The sequence below is a fragment of the Centropristis striata genome, chromosome 17 (assembly GCF_030273125.1).
Source record: "Centropristis striata isolate RG_2023a ecotype Rhode Island chromosome 17, C.striata_1.0, whole genome shotgun sequence".
In the NCBI taxonomy this organism is placed as follows: domain Eukaryota; kingdom Metazoa; phylum Chordata; class Actinopteri; order Perciformes; family Serranidae; genus Centropristis; species Centropristis striata.
Window position 1 is genome coordinate 35,794,386 of NC_081533.1, and position 26,085 is coordinate 35,820,470.

At 42.3% G+C, this 26,085-nt stretch overlaps 3 protein-coding genes and 1 long non-coding RNA gene across 4 annotated transcripts; 3 read left to right on the forward strand and 1 right to left on the reverse strand.

Moving 5' to 3' along the window:
- Positions 1-6,920: 6,920 nt before the first annotated feature.
- LOC131989954 (ladderlectin-like) lies at positions 6,921-8,564 on the reverse strand. Its single transcript, XM_059355337.1, has 7 exons — positions 8,495-8,564; positions 8,306-8,402; positions 8,182-8,231; positions 7,998-8,102; positions 7,336-7,470; positions 7,143-7,251; positions 6,921-6,988 (listed from the first exon to the last, which is right to left on the reverse strand). The coding sequence occupies exons 2-7, from the start codon at positions 8,364-8,366 to the stop codon at positions 6,921-6,923; spliced, it is 528 nt and encodes a 175-aa protein (XP_059211320.1). The 5' UTR covers positions 8,367-8,402; positions 8,495-8,564.
- Positions 8,565-16,619: 8,055 nt separating this feature from the next.
- On the forward strand, positions 16,620-18,213 carry LOC131989353 (ladderlectin-like). The gene is made up of 4 exons (XM_059354544.1): positions 16,620-16,679; positions 17,644-17,778; positions 17,864-17,975; positions 18,146-18,213. Exons 1-4 carry the CDS (start codon positions 16,620-16,622, stop codon positions 18,211-18,213), a joined length of 375 nt encoding a protein of 124 aa, XP_059210527.1.
- Positions 18,214-22,622: 4,409 nt separating this feature from the next.
- On the forward strand, positions 22,623-23,034 carry LOC131989780 (uncharacterized). Its single transcript, XR_009395986.1, has 3 exons — positions 22,623-22,692; positions 22,785-22,881; positions 22,956-23,034. It is a non-coding gene; the product is annotated as an uncharacterized LOC131989780 (long non-coding RNA).
- A 66-nt stretch (positions 23,035-23,100) lies between these two features.
- Positions 23,101-24,226, forward strand: LOC131989354 (ladderlectin-like; the record flags this gene model as incomplete). The annotated part of the gene is made up of 4 exons (XM_059354545.1): positions 23,101-23,196; positions 23,327-23,461; positions 23,544-23,652; positions 23,807-24,226. Coding segments are annotated over 4 exons (408 nt in total), but the record flags the coding sequence as incomplete, so codon positions are not given.
- Positions 24,227-26,085: the final 1,859 nt, after the last annotated feature.

Below are 26,085 nucleotides of genomic sequence, written 5' to 3' on the forward strand. Positions count from 1 at the left end.
GCTGATTTCTTCACGGTTCAGTCGTTTTCTTCCTGGTGTTGCATCATCGCCATTCTGCTAATACTTATTATTTTCGGCTTGGTGTTAGTGGTTTTCCTGGCTTGGATATGACACCGTCCTGATCTTGTACACACACATGTATTTTAATCAAGAGAGACCAGTGAGTGAAGTACAGATAACAGATTATTATAACAGGTGAAATTAGATTATTGCTGTTTGGTGATTTGACTCTACAGGAATATTTGTAATTGAAGGCTGCCTGCTCTGAGCATCTACAAGATAAATCCAGTAAGGAGTCCAGACACTGGTGGTGGTAGTAATGACTGGTATAAATCACGTTCAGCACTAATGGTAGTAATGCACGTGATTGACAGCCCCAGATAATGATAATTAGGGTAAAACAACAGGGTTGAACTTAAAAATGACTTTTTTCACATTTCACTACTGGTCTCAGTAAAGCAGGTTGACTCCAAATAACAACACTGAGAAAAACAAAGTCCAGTGTTTGTTTGACACATCCATCTCACCTCCCTCCTGCCCTGACCACAGCTTCGTGCTCTTTATATAATATGATGTGGGTCATTTAACCGAAGCCTATGATGCTGCCACAGAAGGGTTTACCCTGGAGTTCAAGCAGACAAAATTCTGAGGTCCCAAATCCTGAAACCCTTTTAACTCCTATATTTATCAATGTTTTTATCTTGTCTTTGTATCTCTATTGTGTTTTGTTTTTAAATGACATAATGTAAACCACTTTGAGATGTCACTATTGTTTTTTAAGCTGTATTTAATGTATTATTATTATTATTATTTTAATGTCAATGCAGTAAAACATGACACACTTAAGTCTCATTGTTACCTTTTGGCCTCCTGGGTTTTGTTGCGATCGAACCACAGGTCAATCTTGAGTTCATTTGTGGACTTTAACATTTGTGGACTAAAATGCAACACCATTCTGATTCAACTCACAAAATGGCATTTCATTGTTGGTGCCTTGCGTTTACGACACCTACAGGCCACCTCATTGGTCAAGGGACCTTGGACACAACAGGTGGTCCACTGGTAAAACTTATTGTAAGATTTTTGGACAAAAGCATCAGTCAAATGACATGTAATGTGATGTAAAACAGATCAGAGACCCCTGATTTTTCTTTTTCTCAGAGTTGGAAAGTTGGAAAAAATTATATATCAGTAATATTTTTAAAGCGTTATTTAGAAGTGGACATGTCTGCCATCAAGTGGCCAAAAAGGGTTTTTTCATTTTAAATCTGACACTACACAAAAACTAAAAATGCATCAAAATCAATTTTGTTCTTAATCTTTGACCTACCCAAGGCTGTGATAAAAACCAATGCCCCAGCCAAAAATTATTTATTATATGGAAAATAACTCAATTTTTTTGTGTTTTTTCTTTGAAAAACAGTGACGTTGTGCAATCAAACTGGCATTTAAAGGGTTAAAATCCTCAAAATCTTTGAATGTTTGGTAGTTTTGAGCAGCGCATAAGTTGTTTAAGAGGTTTATGCAGAAAAAAGTGGAAAAAAATATTAATCTGTAATGTTTTTTTAGCATTTTTTTGGAAGTGGACATTTTCAGCCGAAAGGGCCTGAAAGGGTATTACATTTTAAATCTGATACTACACAAAAACTAAAAATGCATAAAAATCAATTTTGTTCTTAATCTTTGACATATCCAAGACTGTGATAAAAACCAATGCCCCAGCCAAAAAAAATGTATTATATGAAAAATAACTACATGTTTTTTTCAGATAAAACATCAGTGACATCATGCAATCAAACTGGCATTTAAAGGGTTAAAATCCTCAAAATATTTTAATGTTTAATAGTTTTGAGCAGCGCAGAAGTTGTTTAAGAGGTTTATGCAGAAAAAAGTAGAAAAAAATATTAATCTGTAAAGTTTTTATAGCATTTTTATGGAGGTGGACATTTTCAGCCCAAAGGGCTCGAAAGGGTAGTCAATTAAAGTGGGCCCTGATTAATTTAGTTTTTTTCTGTCATTTTGTCTTTTTTTGTAATTATGTGCCTTTTTTGGTCATTTTGTGTCTTTTTAAAGTAATTTAGTTTTTTTCTGTCATTTTGTGTCTATTTTTTAGTAATTTTGTGTCTTTGTTTGGTCATTTTGATACTGCCTCCAGCGGCCCCCAAGTAATTTGAGTTTGAGACCCCTGCTGTAAAGCAAATGATGGATTTCCAAAGGACTAATACGTACTTTATATCTATCTATAAGGAGATACCTTAAGTGTTCAAGTCCCAAAAAAACGGAATAAACTTAATTTAGAAGCATTTTGCAGAAAATGTAAACATCTCATACCTCAGCGTGAGCCCAGCTCAGGGCTCGTCGGACGAAGAGGAAACAGCGACCATTGATCATTCTCCAACCACCAGGACAACATGTTGAGCTCCCAATGACAAGAGGCACACCTGAATACGATAAATGGAGATAAGTGGGCAATGTTGAGTTTAAGTGGAAAACACTTAAGAAGTATGTATTTAACTTCCCCAGGTTTTTCCAGAGCTTCCTGTACATCCTTCACCTCTGAAAGAGCTGAACAGTTAAACACAACAGTTAGAGTTACAGAACTTGAGTTGATCTGTTTCCTCCCACACATTACTACTCACCAGCAGCGGTGGTCAGCGCCATCACGGCACAGAGAAGTGCAGTCACAGTCAGAGTCTTCATGATGGAGATGATGCAGACGTCTCAGTTGATAACAACCTTCAACAAAGAGAGGCAGACATGTTAGTAATACTTAAAAATAAATGAGAATAAAATGAGAGGAACAGAATAAAAGATGTAAAGAGGCAAACCTGCTGGAGGATTATCTTCTCTTCTTCTTTCTCAGTGTCGGTCTGAGTGAGGATGCTGAAGACGACGAAGACCAGCTCTTACATACAGTGATGCAGGACGAACCCAAAATGTCAATATTTGTTACCTGGATCAAATGTCTCTCTCTAGAATCAAATAATGCTCCTTTCCTGGCGTAATTGTTGTTTAAGTTCAGATGCTGTGGCTGAACAAGTTGTCTAAGCTCTCAGTAATCTTTTGACACCAACATTGTTATGATATCTTGTCAGTAAGTGGGAGGAATAACACTTGGCTAACACTAGGCTAACACAAGGCTAACACTAGTCTAACACTAGGCTAACACCAGGCTAACACAAGGCTAACACTAGGCTAACACTAGGCTAACTTTCGGCGAGGAAAATACTGACGACTGACCAATTTTAAAGGGGTCCCTTGACCTCTAACCTCAAAATATCTGAACAATAATTGATTCTATGGGTAGCCACGAGTCTCCTCTTTACAGGCATGCGTACATCATGACACAGAAATTTAAATGAATGCATACTTTTCACCAATTTTATTCAAATATTTGTGAATATCGGGTCCCTGAACAGTCTGTGAGTTGTATAAATCAGGTCTGACTGGAAAGCTGAGACTCTTGTGGATTCAATGAGCCCAATTCATTCATGTGATGATGTTAGAGAGTGAAACTTGAGATCAGTGTATAAAATGAGCTGATCTGACCTCTAGGATAATCACAGCCTCATGAAACCTTACAACCACAAACTCGACCTAGAGAATCCCCAAAGACGCAATTACTCCTTCGATGTTTCTCTATGTTTCGGTGTCTTCATGTGCTATTTTGATAATTTTTCATTAAATCTCATGCAGTCAAAAATGGTAAAATGTAGCACCTAATCTGTGTCACAAATGGCATCAACCCATCACTTGCTGCAACAACGGACAAGGGAATGAACCACAGACTATAAAAAAAGAATGACATGTCTCCATTTGGCAACTGTTCAGTATCAATATTCAGGTGAACTCAGGCCATGTTTGTTCAGTATGACAGGAGCTCCGGCAGCAGTTCCAAAGAACAGATACATGACAATCATGAAAATAACACTCAATAAACATCCTGCTCTACATGACAGCTTCATTCCAGTGTTTGGAGTGCAGTACAAATGTAGTGTAGCATTTGGTTAAACAAGGAGCATGGTTTCTATTCTAAACTGTTTGTCTTTCAAATGACTGGCAACAAAGTCACGCTGCTACCTTTCAAACATCTTCAATGTGGCATGAAAACAAGTGAAAATGTTCTGACTTCAAATTGTCTCTACAGTTAAAAAAGTACTCAATGCACTGGGATTGTATAAATGTTTTTTCACTGGAAAGTCTGATTGTATTGAAGTCTATGAGAAAATGAGCCTCCTTCTCAGACATCTTTCTGGTGAAGAATTAGTTCCTTGCCTGCCTGTCTGTCTGACTGCCTGTCTGTCTGTCTAACTTATTATAAGTTCTGTTCATTGATTGGCTAACCAAATGATGTGCAAACGGACCAGGACTCTAATTTCATGTTGCAAGTGTTTGCTCAAGTAATGAAGTAACTTAATATGAAACAGTGTCAGACTGGTGCATCCCGCCCTGAGAGTCCAGGTGCACTGGAGTGTGAACAGTCAACATCCTGCTCCACATGAGTGTTGTTTCTGTTCTCAAAATGTTTCTGTCTTTTAAAAGACTGGCAACAAAGTCACACTGCTACCTTTCAAACATCTTCTTCGTTGCATGAAGACAAGTGAAAATGTTCTGACTTCAGATTGTTTCGACACTTTAAGAATTACTTAATGCATCATTGGAATTGCATAATTTTTTTTTACTGGAAAGTCTGATTGTATTAAAGTCTATGAGAAAATGAGCCTACGCATTTTATTTGTGTGCAAATCTGACAACACATGGATTTCTTGGGAGCTGTTTGAACTTCCTGGAGGAGAAAATAATTTTGTGCTCTCAGTGTCCCTAGGTGACCCAGTATGAATTTGTTAAGCCAGCCCTGGTTTCTTTGTAAACACGACTGTCATTCAATTTCAAATGGTATGGCTCAATAAACATAACAGCAGTTCTAATAACACACGTTAGTTCAAAAGCATCACTTAAAGTGTTACAACTTGTTCTTGCTTGTACTAACTGATCGAGCCCAGTACATTAGCACTGATTCTAGAGATGGGAAGGGGAAGCAGAAATCTTTCTGGTGAAGAATTAGTTCCTTGCCTGTCTGTCTGTCTGACTGTCTGTCTGACTGTCTGTCTGACTGTCTGCCTGTCTGTCTGACTGCCTGTCTGTCTGACTGCCTGCCTGTCTGTCTGACTGTCTGTCTGTCTGTCTGTCTGTCTGACTGTCTGTCTGTCTGACTGCCTGTCTGTGGCCCTGCAGCTACACTGTGTGGCATGATGCTATTCATCTCTTTTGGCTCTCTTCTTTGATTGTCTTGGATCTGTTCTCTGTCTTTACAGCTCAAGTTTCCAGAGGAAGGGTGTTGTGGCCAGATTTATGAACATTCTCACATTTACAGAATATGTTTCTGAGATAATTGGTTGATGAGGATTGATGATGCATGAAAATGAATCAGGTTATTCCCTAAATTACCAAAATTGAGATTTAAATATGCACAAATGTTACAATATAGAATAAATATGACATCTGTATTCTGTCATTCTGACTGTATATCAGTAATCTTTTTATTAAAATCATGCACAAGTCTGTGTTTCAAGAAGTGTTGTTGTCCTCCATTGTTTTACAGATTTTCTTCAGTTTAAGAGTCTGTGCAGTAGTGACACAGAGTGGAGCTGTGGTTTGGAGTTCTCGCCTAAAACTCACCTCTAACCAATCAGGAGTCAGTTACAGCTGTAAATCATGATGTCAAAGTGCCACTAACATGGAGGGGCGGGGTTTTTAACCTATACTGCAGCTCCCATACTTTTGAATGATGTACAGCATTTCTATGTGCCATTTACTGACCTGCCATCCAGCCCTAAAAACACCACTTAAAAAAGACAAAAATTGCACTGTTGTAGGAGGGTTTGAGGGTTTAAAGAGGTGAAAAATAAACCTGTCAAATCTGACAGGACGACCAAACCTGTATAACAATACAGCTGATGGGACGATCAAAGCAACTTCATGTGAAACATTCAAAGACACCTGGGTGTTACGTGTATGCCTATAAGAAAAAATATTATTATAAGTTCTGTTCATTGATTGGCTAATCAAGGGATGTGCAAACAAACCAGGACTCTAATTTCATGTTGCAAGTGTTTGCTCAAGTAATGAAGTAACTCAATATGAAACAGTGTCAGACTGGTGCATCCCGCCCTGAGAGTCCAGGTGCACTGGAGTGTGAACAATCAACATCCTGCTCCACATGAGTGTTGTTTCTGTTCTCAAAATGTTTCTGTCTTTTAAAAGACTGGCAACAAAGTCACACTGATACCTTTCAAACATGTTCTTTTTTGCATGAAGACAAGTGAAAATGTTTTGACTTCAGATTGTCTCAACACTCTTAAAAATATTCAATGCATTGGAATTGCATGAATGTGTTTCTACTTAAAAGTCTGTTAGTATTGAAGTCTATGAGAAAATGTGCCTACCTCTCACCTGATTTATGACCTCAGTAAACATTCTCAGAATGAGTTTATGGTCTCAGTTGTTAGTTTCAAGTCTGTTGTTAACTCTATAAACGTCTATAAAAAGACAACACTGACCAGCTTGTTTCAATGCTTGAGACTTTAATTTTGCAGGAGTAAAGAAAGAACAGTTCACAATATATGTAAGGTTGAGCTAAAAGCATTCTTTCCACAACACATTCAGTGTGCTCTGATTAAAGGCACGAGGCCTCAGACACCATCCAGCTTCTCTTTACTTTACATGTCGCTTCATTCCTTGAGTAGCGTTACAGCGACAGAAAAGAAAAATAAAGATATGAAATCAGATATAAGAGCCTTCAGGTTACATTTGAGACTGACGGCATGAAGAGAGACGAGTTTGCAAACACACACTAACACATCCACCATCGTTTGTGCTTTTTGCAGGGACTGCATGCTTCTGTGTCACACCAGGAGTCTTCAGATGTTCTTGGCACAGACAGACGGACGGTTTGTGTCACACTCTTTGTCATTCCAGCATTTATTGTCTATGTGTGTGAGAAACACAGGAAATGAGCATGATTGTTTATTACTGACACTAATACTTCCTTGGCAGAAGTATGAGCTCTTGGCTTCCACTTTTATAATTCATGTACCCTTTATTATATACACCAATAAAAACAAATGGGTTTTGCTACTTACCTCCAAAATTCATCTCTAAACAGTGCTCATTGCCCTGGTTATTCGGCTCTCCGCTGCACCAGTAGGAAAATCTGAAAGGGGTACCATCACTCCAGAGCCAAACACCCTCCTAAAAACACAATGGATTAGAAAAAGACAGAAGAAACAATATAAAATATAAAAAACATATATTTTAGAATAATAAATTAAATACCATTTCAGCATCAGATCCTCCGATCCACGTGTCTGGATGTCCATTAGTTATATCTGTGACCATCCTTTGAATCTCATCCTGCTCCAGAGCTTGATGTACAGAGGCAAGGTTTGCACCCATGGACTGGCAGTTTCTCTACAGCAAAGATAAACAGACAAAGAGAACTGAACTGAAGAGTCAGTCTGAAGGAAGGATCATTTTGTTATTTGGCATAGACCCTATATATATATATATATATATATATATATATATATATTCACACACACAAACACAACCAACAGGGCACGATGTGTTCTTGTTGAAGCTCCAGATAAAACTGTCTATGATCAGGATGGTATCAACAAATTCTTGTTTGAGAATAAACTTTTTTCCCTTCAACCTGTCCGTTTCCAGTAAAGTTTTTGGGTTTTTTAAACACCAGTAGCAGATCATTGTTGTAGTTAGCTAAATGTTGGAGAAGTCCAGACTCCTACACTGGCTGTTATCTAGACTTCTGACCTCCGACAACGTTGGTATATTTATCTGACAATTGCTGTAAGGCAAATGATGGATTTGCAAAAGCACTAATAGATACTTTATATCTATCTAGAAGGAGATACCCCCCCAAAAACTGAATAAACTTAATTTAGAAGCATTTTGCAGCAAATTGAAACATCTCATACCTCAGCTTGAGCCCAATTCATGAGTTGTTTGACGTAGAGGAAACAGCGACCATTGATCATTCTCCAACCATCAGGACAACATGTTGACCTCTCAACGACTTGATGCTCTCCTGGATAAGAGAATTAGAGATAAGTGGGCAATGTTGAGTTTAAGTGGAAAACACTGAAGAAGTATGTATTTAACTTCTCCAGGTTTTTCCAGAGCTTCCTGTACATCCTTCACCTCTGAAAGAGCTGAACAGTTAAACACAACAGTTAGAGTTACAGAACTTGAGTTGATCTGTTTCCTCCCACACATTACTACTCACTAGCAGCGGTGGTCAGCGCCATCACGGCACAGAGAAGTGCAGTCACAGTCAGAGTCTTCATGATGGAGATGATGCAGACGTCTCAGTTGATAATAACCTTCAACAAAGAGAGACAGACATGTTAGTAATACATGATGAAATGAGAGAAACAGAAGAAAAGACGTAAAGAGAGAGAAAAGCAAAGCAAACCTGCTGGAGGATTATCTTCTCTTCTTCTTTCTCAGTGTCGGTCTGAGTGAGGATGCTGAAGACGACAGAGACCAGCTCTTATATACAGTGAATTATCTTTCCTTCACTCATAAAATATGATTACAGTACATCACCTTATTCCACCTATGCTGTGCTTAACATCTATAAATGGTCATCAGATTAACAGCTGGTCAGTGCATGGAGTGTTGTTTACTTTTAAGGCAGATCTTCCCTGGAACTGAGAGGGTGAAGCATGGCAATAAACAGTTGGATAGTAAAGGTGTAGTGTTTGATTCTGGAGAAAGACACGTGGTTGTTCACAGGTTGTCAGATACTGATGCTTTGTGTTGGTAACAGTGCTGGAGGACCAATCCAAGTGTCAGTATGTGTTGACCTGGATCAACGATATCTTTTCTAAAATCACACTTTATAATTATTACAATTACACCTTACATGTTTTCTGTATTAGAGGCTGTGGCTGACCTAGTTGTTTAACTCTAAGTAATCTATTGATACCAACATTGTTGTAATATCTTGTAGAGAAGTGAATGAAATAACACTCCAATGTTAGGCTAAATTTGGGCGAGGGAAAAACTGACATGCACATTGTCAAAGGGCTCCATGACCTCTGACCTCAAACTACCTGAATAAAAATGTGTTCTATAGGAACTTACAAGGCTCCTCTTCACAGACAGGCCCACTTTATCGTTGAGAAATCTTTCTCATGCATCATGAATGTGTTATTTTCACCAATTGTAGGTTAATACTTGTGAGCTGCATAAATCAGGTCTGACTGGAAAGCTGAGATTCTTGTGGATTCAATGAGCCAAATTTTCTTCATGTGATGATGTTTGTGAGTGAAACTTGAGCTCAGTGTATAAACTGAGCTGCTGTGGCCTCTAGGATAATCACAGCCTCATGAAACGCGCAGGTCGAGTAGTTATACCAACAAAGTCACCTGGGACCCCTGGATGACCCGGGAACATCTATAAGTTCCGGTGTCACCAGAGGATCTGTTCCAACTGGATCTTCTCGCGAAACTGAGAGATCCGAGTGACAGAGAACTCTGGCGGTCATCCAGAATTCATAGAACCGTAGTTACATACGTAACTCTCGTTCTATTTCATTCTTACTGACCGCCAGAGGCGGTGCTTTCAGCACTGGATATTCCATCTCGTGCATGCGCAGGTCAAGTAGTTATGTAGTAGTTATGTGACCCCTGGATGACCCGGGAACATCTATAAGTTCCCGTGTCACCAGAGGATCTGTTCCTTCTATCTTCTCGCGATTGAGGTATAATTGATAGCAGGTCAATTGGCTCGCCGCTGGTAGTCTCCAAACCTGAGGGTTGGTGCTTCGGCTATTCGTCCACCAGAGACTGCGGCAAGCCGCTAATTCTTTAAATTGTTCTCTGAACCACCGGCAGTGATCTCGCCATTATGGTTCGTACTGAATTACTCCGTACAGGTAAGTAAGCTTGTATTGTCTTTTGTTGGAACAGCGGTGTTTTCGCCGCAGGTTTTGTTACACGCTACAGTGTTGACTCTCTGTTTTCGGGGGGTTGTAGCGGCAGTGGGACAGCACGCCGTAAGTTGCTTTAATTGTTAGCCGATGCTAAAAGCCGGCGGCTCTCTGTGCTTGTCTTTTGTTTGGAACAGCGGTGTTTTTGCCGCTTGTTATGTTGTGCGTTACATCGTTTGACTCTCTGTTTTCGGGGGGTTGTAGCGGCAGTAGGTAGGCACGCCATTAGGTGGTTTGTGCGGAAAAATAATAAACATTGCGGGCAGCGCTGAGTGCGCTGGCCCGTTAAAATAAATATATATATATAGTTTTGTCAAAGCTCGGGACGCGCTCCGATATGGACACATTTGTACCTTATTGTGTTTAGAAGTGCAGCACAGTTTTTCTCTGTGACTGTCTGGGTAATTGTGCGGTTTTGGCAGCGGTCCAGCTTGTGACATGTTGAGTTCACCTGTCTGTGTCTCTTGTATGGCCCCCCTCCAAACGGAGGATGGCCACGATCAGTGTCCGGCCTGTCTAGGGGAACACCTCAGGGAAGGTATATCTGACGACCCGTGTATGAACTGTAGGTATATGCCACTGGCGGTCAGGAGAGCTCGACTGGCAGAGGTTGAAGGGGATGCTGCGTTGCTACCCGCCAGCGGGAGCGCAGACCCGAGGGTCCCTAGGGGACGTGGGCGCAGACGCAGTACTGCCTCACAGGGACCTCCGCCGAAGGTCAGAAAGGTGGACGCTTTGGCTCACAAAGTGGACACTCTTTCATCGGAGTTTGCCCAGAATAAGCAGCTTCTGCTGAATCTGCAGCCTGGCGATAGGGGATTGGCTCCCAGTGGTGACTCCACCACAAGGGGCTCGCCTTATCGGGACATTGACGTACTGTCTACTGCAGCTTCCTGCAGTTTGTTTGAGGATAAGGGGGAAGGACAGGGCGACGGAAAAGACTCAGTCTTCCCAGCCTCTGACGCTTTGTCCCGAAGGTCAGATGAGTCATTGCGGGGATCGGAAGCTGACCTTCCCACACTGAAACCTGCAATCCAGATGGCCTTGGCACGCCTTGGACTTGATGACACTCCCGTCACGTCAACTCCTTCGAGTGCGTTTTTTAGGCAGACGCCACAGCCTGCAGACCTTTCAGTCCCACCGTCTCAGCCTTATATCAAAGAGCTCCAGCTGGGCAGATCCAAAGCTGCTGTCTTGCCACACCAGTGATGGCAGGGCTTCGGCAGCCATGCAGGGGGCAGGCAACTATGGGTTGGATCGTATGGCTCCAGTCGATCCTGCCATTGCCTCATTGATAGTTTCACCTGATGTGGCTCTCAGACCTGATGCCCGCTGTCTCCGTCCTCAGTGCCGGCTGACTGATGATCTCCTGGTTAAGGCCTATGCTATAGCGGCACGCATGGGCTGGATTGGTAACTCCTTTTCCCACTTTATCCTGGGCCTGTCTCAGATCCTGCAGGACTCTGGTGGGGACTCCTCTGCCCAGACCCTCAGTGTCGCATCCCTTCAGACCTTTGCATTTATGTCTAGGGAGCTCGGGAGGTTGATGTCTACAGTGACACTAGCACGCCGCCAAGTCTGGCTGGCACAGGCCCCTCTATCAGAAGGGTGCCGCCGTTCTCTCCGTACTCTCCCGGTGGTTCCGGGTCGTATGTTTGGACCGGCTGCTCGGCAGGCGCTAGAGCGCAGTGCTCAAGTCGACCAGGCCAGGCAACAGTTTGCCAGCCTGCGTCGGGGCCCTGTTCAGGCACCAAGTTGGATGGACCTCTTGCCATCGGGTCCCAACCGCTCTCGTCCACCTGCTCGCCCAGGTGCGCAGACAAGGTCCTCCCACCAGTTGGGGCATTATGACCAGCGCCAGCGGGCTTCCTCCCGGCCATTTTTTCAGGTGCCAAGGGGACCAACCCCCAGTGGTCGCCCCCCCAGAGGCTCTAGGGGGCGAGGGGGTCGGACCTGATGCTCAAAGGGCCGGCGTCGGACGCTTCTCTCAGCTGCACATCAGCTACTGGGAGAGGGAGACCACAGACCCTTGGGTGGTATCCACGCTGTCCAAGGGATACACACTGCAGTTCCGACGCCGGCCACCAATTTTCCGTGGGGTCAAAATGTCTGTGGTCAGAGATCCCAGGAAATCCCTCGCCCTCAGCAGGGAGCTGGCCTCCCTCTTAGACAAGGGCACCATCGAGCATGTCGAATGGCATACATGGCTCAGTGGGTTTCATTCAGTGTATTTTCTAATCCCGAAGAAGGATGGCGGGTTTCGCCCGATCCTGGATCTGCGGGGGCTGAACAGGTTTTTAAAAGTCCTGCCATTCCGCATGTTGCGGATGGCAGATGTTCTCCAGTCAGTGACACAAGGTGCATGGTTTGTGTCGATAGACCTCAAAGATGCCTATTTTCATGTGCCTATTGCTCCATGCCACAGGCAGTTCCTGAGGTTCGCAATTCAAGGCAGGGCTTATCAATTCAAGGTGTTGCCGTTCGGTCTCTCACTGGCCCCTCGCATATTTACAAGGTGCATAGCAGCGGCACTCTGTCCCATACAGGCCAGGGGTTTGACAGTCTTACCATATCTGGATGACTGGCTAATTGTCTCCCCAACTGCGGAGCAGGCAGTCAGGGACACTGCTGTGCTCCTCAGACATGTGGACCAGCTGGGCCTCACAGTCAATTGCTCGAAGAGCAGTCTTACACCCAGTCAGCAGGTAGATAACCTTGGCATGACCCTCGACTCACTGTTGATGAGAGCCTCCCTTTCTCGCAGAAGGGTGGGCAATGTTTTACTTCCAGAACGGCTGGGTATTGAGATACGGCCTCTGGGTAACTGCTGGGTATGCTGACGGTGTCGTCAATGGTGATCCCCCTGGGTCTCCTTTCCCTACGGCCCCTTCAAGTCTGGGTCAACAGTCTTCACTTGGATCCCAAGTGGCACAGGGGCAGGAACGTCAGGGTATCCAGCCCTTGCTGTCGAGCCCTGACGCCTTGGAGGAGGAGGGAGTATCCGGTCGGGGGGGTTCCCCCAGGAGTGATCCCTGCCCACCGGGAAGTCGTGGAGACAGATGCCTCTCTACTAGGTTGGGGTGCAGTCTGGCAGCACAGGACCATCAAGGGCAGATGGAGCGCACAGCACAGGTTGGTACATATAAATGTGCTCGAGCTCAGAGCAATTTTCCTTGCATTGCAACATTTTCTCCCGGTATTGGAGGGGCGGCATGTTCTCGTCCGCACGGACAGCACCTCAGCAGTGTATCACATAAACCATCAGGGTGGCACCAAGTCCAAGCTGGGTTTGCAGGTGTCAGAGCAGCTCCTTACGTGGGCATTTCCCCACTTTCTGAGCCTCAGGGCCGTACACCTCCCAGGAGTTCACAACAGGGTAGCGGATGTTCTCTCATGCCAAGGGCTGCAACAGGGCAACTGGAGACTCCACCCAGAGGTGGTGGAAATCATTTGGAGCCGGTATGGCAGAGCAGAGGTGGACGTTTTTGCCTCAGAAACGTCCACACATTGTCCCCTTTGGTACTCACTGATGGAGAGGACCAGCCCTCTGGGACAGGATGCCCTGGCTCATGCTTGGCCAGCCCGCCTTCTATATGCCTTTCCCCCAATTCCGCTTATTCGTGCGACGCTGGAAAGAGTACAACGGGATGGCCACAGACTGTTACTGGTGGCCCCCAACTGGCCAGGGCAGCTATGGTTTCCAGTGCTGTTGAAACTACTCCAGGGGGAGCCATGGTGCCTCCCGAGGAGACGAGACCTTCTCTCTCAGCTGGGGGGACGCATGTGGCATCTGAATCCGGATCGCCTTCAGCTTTGGGTCTGGCCATTGGGGTCCGAGACCCACTCCTGGCATCCTGTGATCAGTCTGTGATTGATGTGGTGTTAAATGCCTGGGCCCCCTCCACTAGGTCGCTCTATGCTAACAGGTGGAAGCTATTTTCCCAGTGGTGCCACACACAGGGTGAAGTGCCGGAGTCCTGCTCAGTGGCCATTATTCTGCGGTTCCTGCAGTTGGTATTGGACGCAGGCAGATGTGCATTGACCCTGAGGGTATATGCAGCGGCCATTTCAGCAGGACATGCCAGAGTGGACGGCCAGACAGTGGGGTCACACTATCTGGTAAGTCAGTTTTTGAAGGGTGCACAGAGGCACGTGCCATCAAGGGTCACTGTAGTGCCATCATGGGACTTGACCTTGGTCTTGAGGTCAGTGTGTCGGCCCCCGTTCGAGCCCATAGGAGGGGCAGAACTCAGGTGGCTGTCTGCAAAGACTGCATTTCTGCTGGCAATCACTTCAGCGAAGCGAGTGGGGGAGCTCCATGCCCTATCAGTGAGCCAGATGTGTTTTTGTGGGTATCCGGATGGTTTGGGGGTTGCACTCCTACCCAATCCCTCCTTCCTGCCAAAGAGGGTGCCTTCCTCACACGTGAACCAGGCAATTGAGTTGGCAGCGTTCAGTCCACCAAGCTCGTCACAGCAAGGAACAGCGCTGTCAGAGCAACTTTGCCCTGTTCGGGCTCTCAAGGCATATGTGGCTGCGACAGCCCCTCTTTGTAAATCTGACAAAGTGTTCGTTTGTTATGGGGGTTGTAGGAAAGGTCAGCCTCTGTCGAAACAGAGGCTTTCTAGGTGGATTGTCGAGGTGATTCTACATGCTTATAGGTCGCAGGGCCTACCTGCGCCTAGTAATGTGCGGGGCCACTCTACTCGGAGTGTGTCCACATTATGGGCAGTCTTGAAGGGGGTTCCTCTTCAAGACATCTGTGCTGCTGCTAGCTGGTCTTCATCGTGCACTTTTGCTCGATTCTACAGAGTGAATGTTGCTCCTCATCCGGTGGCGACGGCTGTCCTGTCGATGGCCTCAGGCCCCTAGTTGGTCAGTATCCTCGTGACCTTTTTGGTATTAGTCATCCAGTGCTGAAAGCACCGCCTCTGGCGGTCAGTAAGAATGAAATAGAACGAGAGTTACGTATGTAACTACGGTTCTATGAATTCTGGATGACCGCCAGAGTTCTCTGTCACTCGGATCTCTCAGTTTCGCGAGAAGATCCAGTTGGAACAGATCCTCTGGTGACACCGGAACTTATAGATGTTCCCGGGTCATCCAGGGGTCCCAGGTGACTTTGTTGGTATAACTACTCGACCTGCGCTTGCACGAGATGGAATATTCAGTGCTGAAAGCACCGCCTCTGGCGGTCATCCAGAATTCATAGAACCATAGTTACATACGTAACTCTCGTTTTAATGTTTCATGAGGCTGTGATTATCCTAGAGGTCACAGCAACTCAGTTTATACACTGAGCTCAAGTTTCACTCACAAACATCATCACATGAAGAAAATTGGGCTCATTGAATCCACAAGAGTCTCAGCTTTCCGGTCATACCTGATTTATGCAGCTCACAGGGTCCCCAGTATTCACAAATATTATGGGATAATTAATAAACTTATGATGCATGAGAAAGATTTCTCAACCATAAAGTGGGCCTGTCTGTGAAGAGGAGCCTTGTAGGTTCCTATAGAACACATTTTTATTCAGATAGTTTGAGGTCAGAGGTCATGGAGCCCTTTGACAATGTGCATGTCAGTTTTTCCCTCGCCCAAATTTAGCCTAACATTGGAGTGTCCACCCACTTCTCTACAAGATATTACAACAATGTTGGTATCAATAGATTACTTAGAGTTAAACAACTAGGTCAGCCACAGCCTCTAATACAGAAAACATGGGAGATGTAATTGTAATATTTATAAAATGTAATTTAGAGAAGATATAGTTGATCAACAAATACTGACACTTGGATTGGTCCTCCAGCACTGTTACCAACACAAAGCATCAGTATCTGACAACCTGTGAACAACCACGTGTCTTTCTCCAGAATCAAACACTACACCTTTACTATCCAACTGTTTATTGCCATGCTTCACCCTCTCAGTTCCAGGGAAGATCTGCCTTAAAAGTAAACAACACTCCATGCACTGACCAGCTGTTAATCAATGACCATTTGTCGATGAAAATTAGGTGGAATAAGGTGATGTACTGTTATCATATTTCATGACTGGAGGAAAGATAATTCACTGTATATAAGAGCTGGTCTCTGTCGTCTTCAGCATCCTCACTCAGACCGACACTGAGAAAGAAGAAGAGAAGATAATCCTCCAGCAGGTTTGCTTTGCTTTTCTCTCTCTTTACCTCTTTTCTTCTGTTTCTCTCATTTCATCATGTATTACTAACATGTCTGTCTCTCTTTGTTGAAGGTTATTATCAACTGAGACGTCTGCATCATCTCCATCATGAAGACTCTGACTGTGACTGCACTTCTCTGTGCCGTGATGGCGCTGACCACCGCTGTTAGTGAGTAGTAATGTGTGGGAGGAAACAGATCAACTCAAGTTCTGTAACTCTAACTGTTGTGTTTAACTGTTCAGCTCTTTCAGAGGTGAAGGATGTACAGGAAGCTCTGGAAAAACCTGGAGAAGGTAAATACATACTTCTTACGTCCTTTTAAATTTGTCTGGAAACTCAACATTACCCACTTATCTCTAATTCTCTTATTCAGGAGAGCATCAAGTCGCTAAGAGGTCAACATGTTGTCCTGATGGTTGGAGAATGATCAATAGTCGCTGTTTCCTCTACGTCAAACAACTCATGAATTGGGCTCAAGCTGAGGTATGAGATGTTTCAGTTTTCTGCAAAATGCTTCTAAATTAAGTTGATTCCGTTTTCTGGGACTTGCACACTTTGGTATCTCCTTCTAGATAGATATAAATGCCTTACAGCAATTGTCAGATAAATTAACAGACAAGTAAAGCACCAAATGTTGTCGGAGGTCAGAAGTCTAGATAACAGCCAGTGTAGGAGTCTGGACGTCTCCAACATTTAGCTAACTACAACAATGATCTGCTGCTGGTGTTATATGCTACTGGTATATATATTAGGGCCCGGACTCGATTAAAAAAAAAAATCAAATTAATTAGAGTCTTTGTAATTAATTCATCGAAATTAATCGCATATAAATATTTGACCTGAGAACAGTGAGAAGTAATTTTTTCCACATGGATTTTTAGTATACCGTTGAATAATGACTAAATACATAAGCTTAAGCAACAAAATATTGTTTATTTTTGTTCAAGTCCAACAGACCAGTGACATTTTTGCCATTAAGTGTAGCAATAGCATATTTATAAATATAGTACATTTCATAAATGCAGGTAGCCTATAGGCAGGTAGACCTTCTGTAAACTAGAATACTTTGGTTTTTGAAGTAAAACACAATCCACGCTAGCTAGCACACTAGCCGCTAGCTGCTATATGTTTAGCATTGAGGTGATACTTGAGGCTGGATGTGCTGCTATGGTGATATGTGAATTCCTTGTTGCCTAGCAACACAACCATGCTCTTATGGACGCTTCCATCCGTTGGTTTTTAGTAACTAAATGTCCCATCATCCACGGGGCCAACCAAAGGTCTCATCAGCTTCTTCCTTCATGTTCACTGTGGTTTGTTGTTGTCTGAACGCATTAACGCATATACATATTTGAGGAAAACTGGGTCTACGATAAGTCACAAAGTGATCCTCCAACAGACTGACTCTCATTACTTATTTGTTTCTAAGCAGTTCTCTTTGTTGTAGAGAAACTGCCAGTCCATGGGTGCAAACCTTGCCTCTGTACATGAAGCTCTGGAGCAGGATGAGATTCAAAGGATGATCGAAGATGTAACTCATGGACATCCACTGACATGGATCGGAGGATCTGATGCTGAAATGGTATTTAATTCATTATTCTAAAAGATATATTTTTTTATAAGTTATATTCTTTATTCTGTCCTTTTCTAATCCATTCTGTTTTTAGGAGGGGACTTGGCTCTGGACTGATGGTACCCCTTTCAGATTAACCGACTGGTGCACCGAACAGCCAGATAACTGGCAGGGAAATGAGAACTGTTTACAGATCTATAAGGGAGGTAAATAGCAAAACCCATTTATTTCTAATGGTGTAAATAATAAAGGGTACATGAATGATAAAAGTGGAACCCAAGAGCTCATACTTCAAGGCTGTTCAGCTCTCTCCAAGGAAGTATTAGCGTCAGTAATAAACAATCATGCTCATTTCCTGTGTTTCTGATGCACACAGACAATAAATGCTGGAATGACCTGAGGTGTGACTCAGAACTTTCGTCTGTCTGTGCCAAGAACATCTGAAGACTCCTGGTGTAACACAGAAGCATGCAGTCCCTGCAAAAAGCACAAACGATGGTGGATGTGTGTTTGTGTGTGTTTGCAAACTCGTCTCTCTTCATGCCGTCAGTCTCAAATGTAACCTGAAGGCTCTTATATCTGATTTCATATCTTTATTTTTCTTTTCTATCGCTGTAACGCTACTCAAGGAATGAAGCGACATGTAAAGTAAAGAGAAGCTGGATGGTGTCTGAGGCCTCGTGCCTTTAATCAGAGCACACTGAATGTGTTGTGGAAAGAATGCTTTTAGCTCAACCTTACATATATTGTGAACTGTTCTTTCTTTACTCCTGCAAAATTAAAGTCTCAAGCATTGAAACAAGCTGGTCAGTGTTGTCTTTTTATAGACGTTTATAGAGTTAACAACAGACTTGAAACTAACAACTGAGACCATAAACTCATTCTGAGAATGTTTACTAAGGTCATAAATCAAGTGAGAAGTAGACTCATTTTCTCATAGACTTCAATACTATCAGACTTTCAAGTTAAAAAAAAAAAAGTATTCATACAATTCCAATGCATTAAGTATTTCTTAGAGTGTTGAGACAACCTGAAGTCAAAACATTTTCACTTGTCTCCATGCAACGAAGAAGATGTTTGAAAGGTGGCAGTGTGACTTTGTAACCAGTCTTTTGAAAGACAGAAACATTTTGAGAATGGGTTGATCCTTTGTTACACAGATTAGGTGCAAAATGTTACCATTTTTGACTGCATGACAATTAATATGAAGACGCCAAGACTTGGTGGAACATCAAAGCAGGAAATGCAATTCTTTATTGTGGATATAGTGTGTAAAGCCATCCATCCTCTGAATGCTCCATGTCTCTAGTTTGTGGTTGTAAAGTTTCATGAGGCTGTGATTATCCTAGAGGTCACAGCAGCTCAATATGGGAATAAATAATGTTTTCTCACTACTATTAAATGCTACTATGATGGCTCATTGAATCCATAAGAAGAGAAAAAACGGGTATGACTGGAAAGCTGTCTTAGCTTTTATACAAATAGTGAAAATAACACATTTATGATGCATGAGAAAAATTTCAGTTGAATTGTAACCACTTACCTTATATGTAACTTCTGCATTATAGGCAAGTCACTAAATTATTACGCTTTGACTTCAAACTAGTTTCTGCCTAACTTCTGTTTGCAGTAAAGTGAGTTGTTGCACCTTAATTTCCAACTAATTTCTGCACAGCAGTCTGCTAAATTTAAGTGAGTTGTTGAACCTTTATTAAGAACATAAACTCATTATGAATTGGTTTACTGAGGTTATAAATCAAGTGAGAGGTAGGATACTTTTATCACAGACTTCAATACAATCAGACTTGTTTTTGCAGCCAGCTGAGTCGCCCCCTGCTGGCCATCAGTTAGCACCATCAGTGCTTATCAGTCCATAAGTATGGGTGAGTAGGGGCCTGCTCCACCTGCTGGTAGGCCAGCGGGGCGTCATCAGCCAATTGGCTAATATATTAATGTGTGTTATTTAGCTGCACCCCCTACAAGCCCTTGTATTCATGAATCAGATTGATGAGGCAGAAATGACATTACAGAGTCTGAAAGAAAAGGAGAAAGCAGGGAAAGGGAGTATAAAGCACTAAAAGTACCTCTTAGGTCAGATATGAGGGGAGGTGGATCGGTCAAACAAACAATTGGGAATTAAGGATGCCTCTTTTATGGATGAATGATACCATGCACAGGGTGTCAAATATGTAAATAAAAGGGTGTTATCAGAAGTGCTACACTCCCATCAAATATGTAGGGAAGAACCTGAGCGACACTTGTGTGGATCTAACAGTTCAAAAGTGTGGTTAGATGGCTATTATAATTATTAACTAGAAAATTTCCCCTGGGGAAATTCTGAAAGGGCCATGGGGGCTACTGTCGGTGTGAGTACACTATGATGTATTCATCAGAGATTTCAAACTATGCCCTTTAACCTCAAAATGTGTGTGTGTGTGTGTGTGTGTGTGCACGTGTGTGTTTGAAGCATGTGTATGCATGTGTGTGTGTGTGTGTGTGTGTATCTGTATCTGTGATCACATCAAAGATCAAAGGCAATCAGATCAAAACAATCAACAGATGTTTTGATCTGATTGCTGTTCCAGCATAGTGACAGCAGAGGTGGACAGACTGAAATTTTTGGCCTTGAACAGAAAGCATTTTTGGCAAAAGAAAAATACCTATCATTGATCCGACTTCACTTTGAGCGTCCTGAGTTCTTCCTGAATGTATACATATGTTTTTTTTTTTAAGAAAAATGAAAAAATAGCTTTGTTAGAGCAATCTACAAAAACTGTTAAATGTCCCTTTTTTTCTGAAATCTTCCTGCGCTTTTAATATGGGAGCCAATGAGGCTGTTGGTGCGTGTTGGTGGCGCATCCAAAGACACCGCATACCACGTACACCAGCAGCAGCCACACAGGTGACACAGATCCAAGGACCTGAGCAAAAGACCCAACACTGGGTCCAGACCACTGGGTCCAGACCACTGGGTCCAGACCACTGGGTCTAGACCTTTCGCTGTCGTGTGCAAAATGTGCATTGCTTGCGCCTCTTCAAGGGCCCGTTACTGGCAAAAGAGGCCAAATGCAGCAAGTATTCATGGAAAGTACATATGAAAATGATCTGCAGCTCGGCTGTCCTGACTGAACTCTCACACTGCTAATTGTTTCGAATTTGGTGTTTTTATCATTAATATTAATGATAAATTATTAATAGGGTTAATATTCCTAAAATGGCATTAAAGAGTTAAAATTCTTAAAGAAATACGTGTAAATTGTATAGTTCTGATCAGGACTGAAGTTGGTCAAAAGATTTAATGCAGTGAAAGTGAAAAAAAATATTCATATATAATATTTTTAGAGCACGTTTTAGGAAAAGGACATTTTTTTCACCAGGGGTAATACATGAACATTTTCTGAAGGGGTGCACAAAGGGTTAAAGAATTGCATCCAATCACTGTAATGAAACTGTCATGTAGAGCAGGATGTTGATTAAGGGTTATATTAATGATTCTCATGTATCTGTTCTTTGGAACTGCTACCGGAGCTCCTTTAATACTGAACAAACATGGCCTGATATTGATACTGAACAGTTGCCAAGTGAAGACATGTCATTCCTTCTTTATAGTCTGTGGTCCATTCCCTCGTCCAATTATGTCTCAGAAGTTGTTGCAGCAAGTGATGGGTTGATGCCATTTGTGACACAGATTAGGTCCTAAATTTACCATTTTTGGCTGCATGAGAATTAATATTAATATACTTACTGTCAGTATAAATCCATCCATAGTCCCATGCTCAATTATGGCCTCAGAGCAATTTGGGGTTGAGACCATTTGTTACACATATGAGAAATAAAATTAAGAATTTGTGACTACTCAAGAATTGATCAAAAATGGTCCACAAAAACAAAACACATAATGACACCAAGAACTTGAGGGACACGATCGGAAAATCCATGCTATGATTTAGTTCAAAAAACATTTGACATTTCGGAAATTTCTAGTAGAATTGCATTTTTTTATGTGATTGGGTGACAATCATTTATACACTGAGCTCAAGTTTCACTCACTAACATCATCACACATGAAGAAAATTGGGCTCATTGAATCCACAAGAGCCTCAGCTTTCTGGTCATACCTGATTTATGCAGCTCACAGGGTCCCCAGTATTCACAAGTATTAACATACAATTGGTGAAAATAATACATTCATGATGCAAGAGAAACATTTCTCAACCATAAAGTGGGCCTGTCTGTGAAGAGGAGCCTTGTAGGTTCCTATAGAACACAGTTTTATTCAGATAGTTTGAGGTCAGAGGTCATGGAGCCTTTTGACAATGTGCATGTCAGTTTTTCCCTCGCCCAAATTTTACCTAACATTGGAGTGTTATTTCACTCACTTACCGACAAGATATTACAACAATGTTGGTATCAATAGATTACTTAGAGTTAAACAACTAGGTCAGCCACAGCCTCTAATACAGAAAACATGTAAGGTGTAATTGTAATATTTATAAAAATGTATTTTAGAGAAGATATCGTTGATCCAGGTCAACACATACTGACACTTGGATTGGTCCTCCAGCACTGTTACCAACACAAAGCATCAGTATCTGACAACCTGTGAACAACCACGTGTCTTTCTCCAGAATCAAACACTACACCTTTACTATCCAACTGTTTATTGCCATGCTTCACCCTCTCAGTTCCAGGGAAGATCAGCCTTAAAAGTAAACAACACTCCATGCACTGACCAGCTGTTAATCTGATGACCATTTATAGATGTTAAGCACAGCATAGGTGGAATAAGGTGATGTACTGTAATGATATTTTATGACTGGAGGAAAGATAATTCACTGTATATAAGAGCTGGTCTCTGTCGTCTTCAGCATCCTCACTCAGACCGACACTGAGAAAGAAGAAGAGAAGATAATCCTCCAGCAGGTTTGCTTTTCTTTTCTCTCTCTTTACGTCTTTTCTTCTGTTTCTCTCATTTCATCATGTATTACTAACATGTCTGTCTCTCTTTGTTGAAGGTTATTATCAACTGAGACGTCTGCATCATCTCCATCATGAAGACTCTGACTGTGACTGCACTTCTCTGTGCCGTGATGGCGCTGACCACCGCTGCTAGTGAGTAGTAATGTGTGGGAGGAAACAGATCAACTCAAGTTCTGTAACTCTAACTGTTGTGTTTAACTGTTCAGCTCTTTCAGAGGTGAAGGATGTACAGGAAGCTCTGGAAAAACCTGGAGAAGGTAAATACATACTTCTTACGTCCTTTTAAATTTGTCTGGAAACTCAACATTACCCACTTATCTCTAATTCTCTTATTCAGGTGAGCATCAAGTCGTTGAGAGGTCAACATCTTGTCCTGGTGGTTGGAGAAAGATCAATGGTCGCTGTTTCCTCTACGTCCCACGAGCCCTGAATTGGGCTCAAGCTGAGGTATGAGATAACTTCAATTTGCTGCAAAATGCTTGTTTATTAAGTTTATTTTTTTTATGGACTTGCACATCATCCCTTTCTAACTCATTTTATTTGTTATATGAGCTTTGTCTGTTTATCTTTGCTGTAGAGAAACTGCCAGTCCCTGGGTGCAAACCTTGCCTCTGTATATCGAGCTGAGGAGGACCATGAGCTTCAAAGGATGATCAGAGATGTAACTCATGGACATCCACGGACATGGATCGGAGGATCTGATGCTGAAATGGTATTTCATTCATTCTAAAGATATATTTTTTTTATATTTTATGTTGTTTCTTCTGTCTTTTTCTAATCCATTCTGTTTTTAGACGGGTGTTTGGCTCTGGAGTGATGGTACCCCTTTCAGATTTTCCTACTGGTGCAGCGGAGAGCCGAATAACCAGGGCAATGAGCACTGTGTAGAGATGAATGTTGGAGGTAAGTAGCAAAACCCATTTGTTTTTAGTGGTGTAGATATTAAAGGGTACATGAATGATAAAAGTGGAAGCCAAGAGCTCATACTTCTGCCAAGGAAGTATTAGTGTCAGTAATAAACAATCATGCTCATTTCCTGTGTTTCTGATGCACACAGACAATAAATGCTGGAATGACCTGAAGTGTGACACAAACCGTCCGTCTGTCTGTGCCAAGAACATCTGAAGACTCCTGGTGTAACACAGAAGCATGCAGTCCCTGCAAAAAGCACAAACGATGGTGGATGTGTGTTTGTGTGTGTTTACAAACTCATCTCTCTTCATGCCGTCAGTCTCAAATGTAACCTGAAGGCTCTTATATCTGATTTCATATCTTTATTTTTCTTTTCTATCGCTGTAACGCTACTCAAGGAATGAAGCGACATGTAAAGTAAAGAGAAGCTGGATGGTGTCTGAGGCCTCGTGCCTTTAATCAGAGCACACTGAATGTGTTGTGGAAAGAATGCTTTTAGCTCAACCTTACATATATTGTGAACTGTTCTTTCTTTACTCCTGCAAAATTAAAGTCTCAAGCATTGAAACAAGCTGGTCAGTGTTGTCTTTTTATAGACATGTATAGAGTTAACAACAGACTTGAAACTTACAAATGAGACCATAAACTCATTATGAGAATGTTTACTGAGGTCATAAATCAAGTGAGAGGTAGGCACATTTTCTCATAGACCTCAATATAGTCAGACTTTTAAGTAAAACACATGCATGCAATTTCAATGCATTAAGTATTTCTTGAGGCAATCTGAAGTCAAAACATTTTCACTTGTCTCCATGCAACGAAGAAGATGTTTGAAAGGTAGCAGTGTGGCCATGTTACCAGTCTTTTAAAACAGAAACATTTTGAGAACAGAAACAACACTCATGTGGAGCAGGATGTTGATTGTTCACACTCCAGTGCACCTGGACTCTCAGGGCGGGATGCACCAGTCTGACACTGTTTCATATTGAGTTACTTCAGCACTTGAGCAAACACTTGCAACATGAAATTAGAGTCCTGGTCCGTTTGCACATCCTTTGATTAGCCAATCAATGAACAGAACTTATAATAAGTTAGACAGACAGACAGGCAGTCAGACAGACAGGCAGGCAAGGAACTAATTCTTCACCAGAAAGATGTCTGAGAAGGAGGCTCATTTTCTCATAGACTTCAATACAATCAGACTTTCCAGTGAAAAAACATTTATACAATTCCAGTGCATTGAGTATTTTTTTAATTGTAGAGACAATTTGAAGTCAGAACATTTTCACTTGTTTTCATGCCACATTGAAGATGTTTGAAAGGTAGCAGCGTGACTTTGTTGCCAGTCATTTGAAAGACAAACAGTTTAGAACAGAAACCATGTTCCTTGTTTAACCAAATGCAACACTACATTTGTACTGCAATCCAAACACTGGAATGAAACTGTCTAGTAGAGCAGGATGTTTATTGAGTGTTATTTTCATGATTCTCATGTATCTGTTCCTTGGAACTGCTGCCGGAGCTCCTTTAATACTGAACAAACATGGCCTGAGTTCACCTGAATATTGATACTGAACAGTTGCCACGTGGAGACATGTCATTCTTTTTTATAGTCTGTGGTTCATTCCCTTGTCCAATCATGTCTCAGACGTTGTTGCAGCAAGTGATGGGTTGATGCCATTTGTGACACAGATTAGGTGCTACATTTTACCATTTTTGACTGCATGAGATTTAATGAAAAATTATCAAAATAGCACATGAAGACACCGAAACATAGAGAAACATCGAAGGAGGAATTGCGTCTTTGGGGATTCTCTAGGTCGAGTTTGTGGTTGTAAGGTTTCATGAGGCTGTGATTATCCTAGAGGTCAGATCAGCTCATTTTATACACTGAGCTCAAGTTTCACTCACTAACATCATCACATGAATGAATTGGGCTCATTGAATCCACAAGAGTCTCAGCTTTCCAGTCAGACCTGATTTATACAACTCACAGACTGTTTAGGGACCCGATATTAACAAATATTTGAATAAAATTGGTGAAAAGTATGCATTCATTTAAATTTCTGTGCCATGATGTAAGCATGCCTGTAAAGAGGAGACTCGTGGCTACCCATAGAATCAATTATTGTTCAGATATTTTGAGGTTAGAGGTCAAGGGACCCCTTTAAAATTGGTCAGTCGTCAGTATTTTCCTCGCCGAAAGTTAGCCTAGTGTTAGCCTTGTTTTAGCCTTGTGTTAGCCTAGTGTTAGCCTTGTGTTAGCCTTGTTTTAGCCTTGTGTTAGCCTAGTGTTAGCCTAGTGTTAGCCTTGTTTTAGCCTAGTGTTAGCCTAGTGTTAGTCTAGTGTTAGCCTAGTGTTAGCCTTGTTTTAGCCTTGTGTTAGCCTAGTGTTAGCCTTGTTTTAGCCTAGTGTTAGCCCAG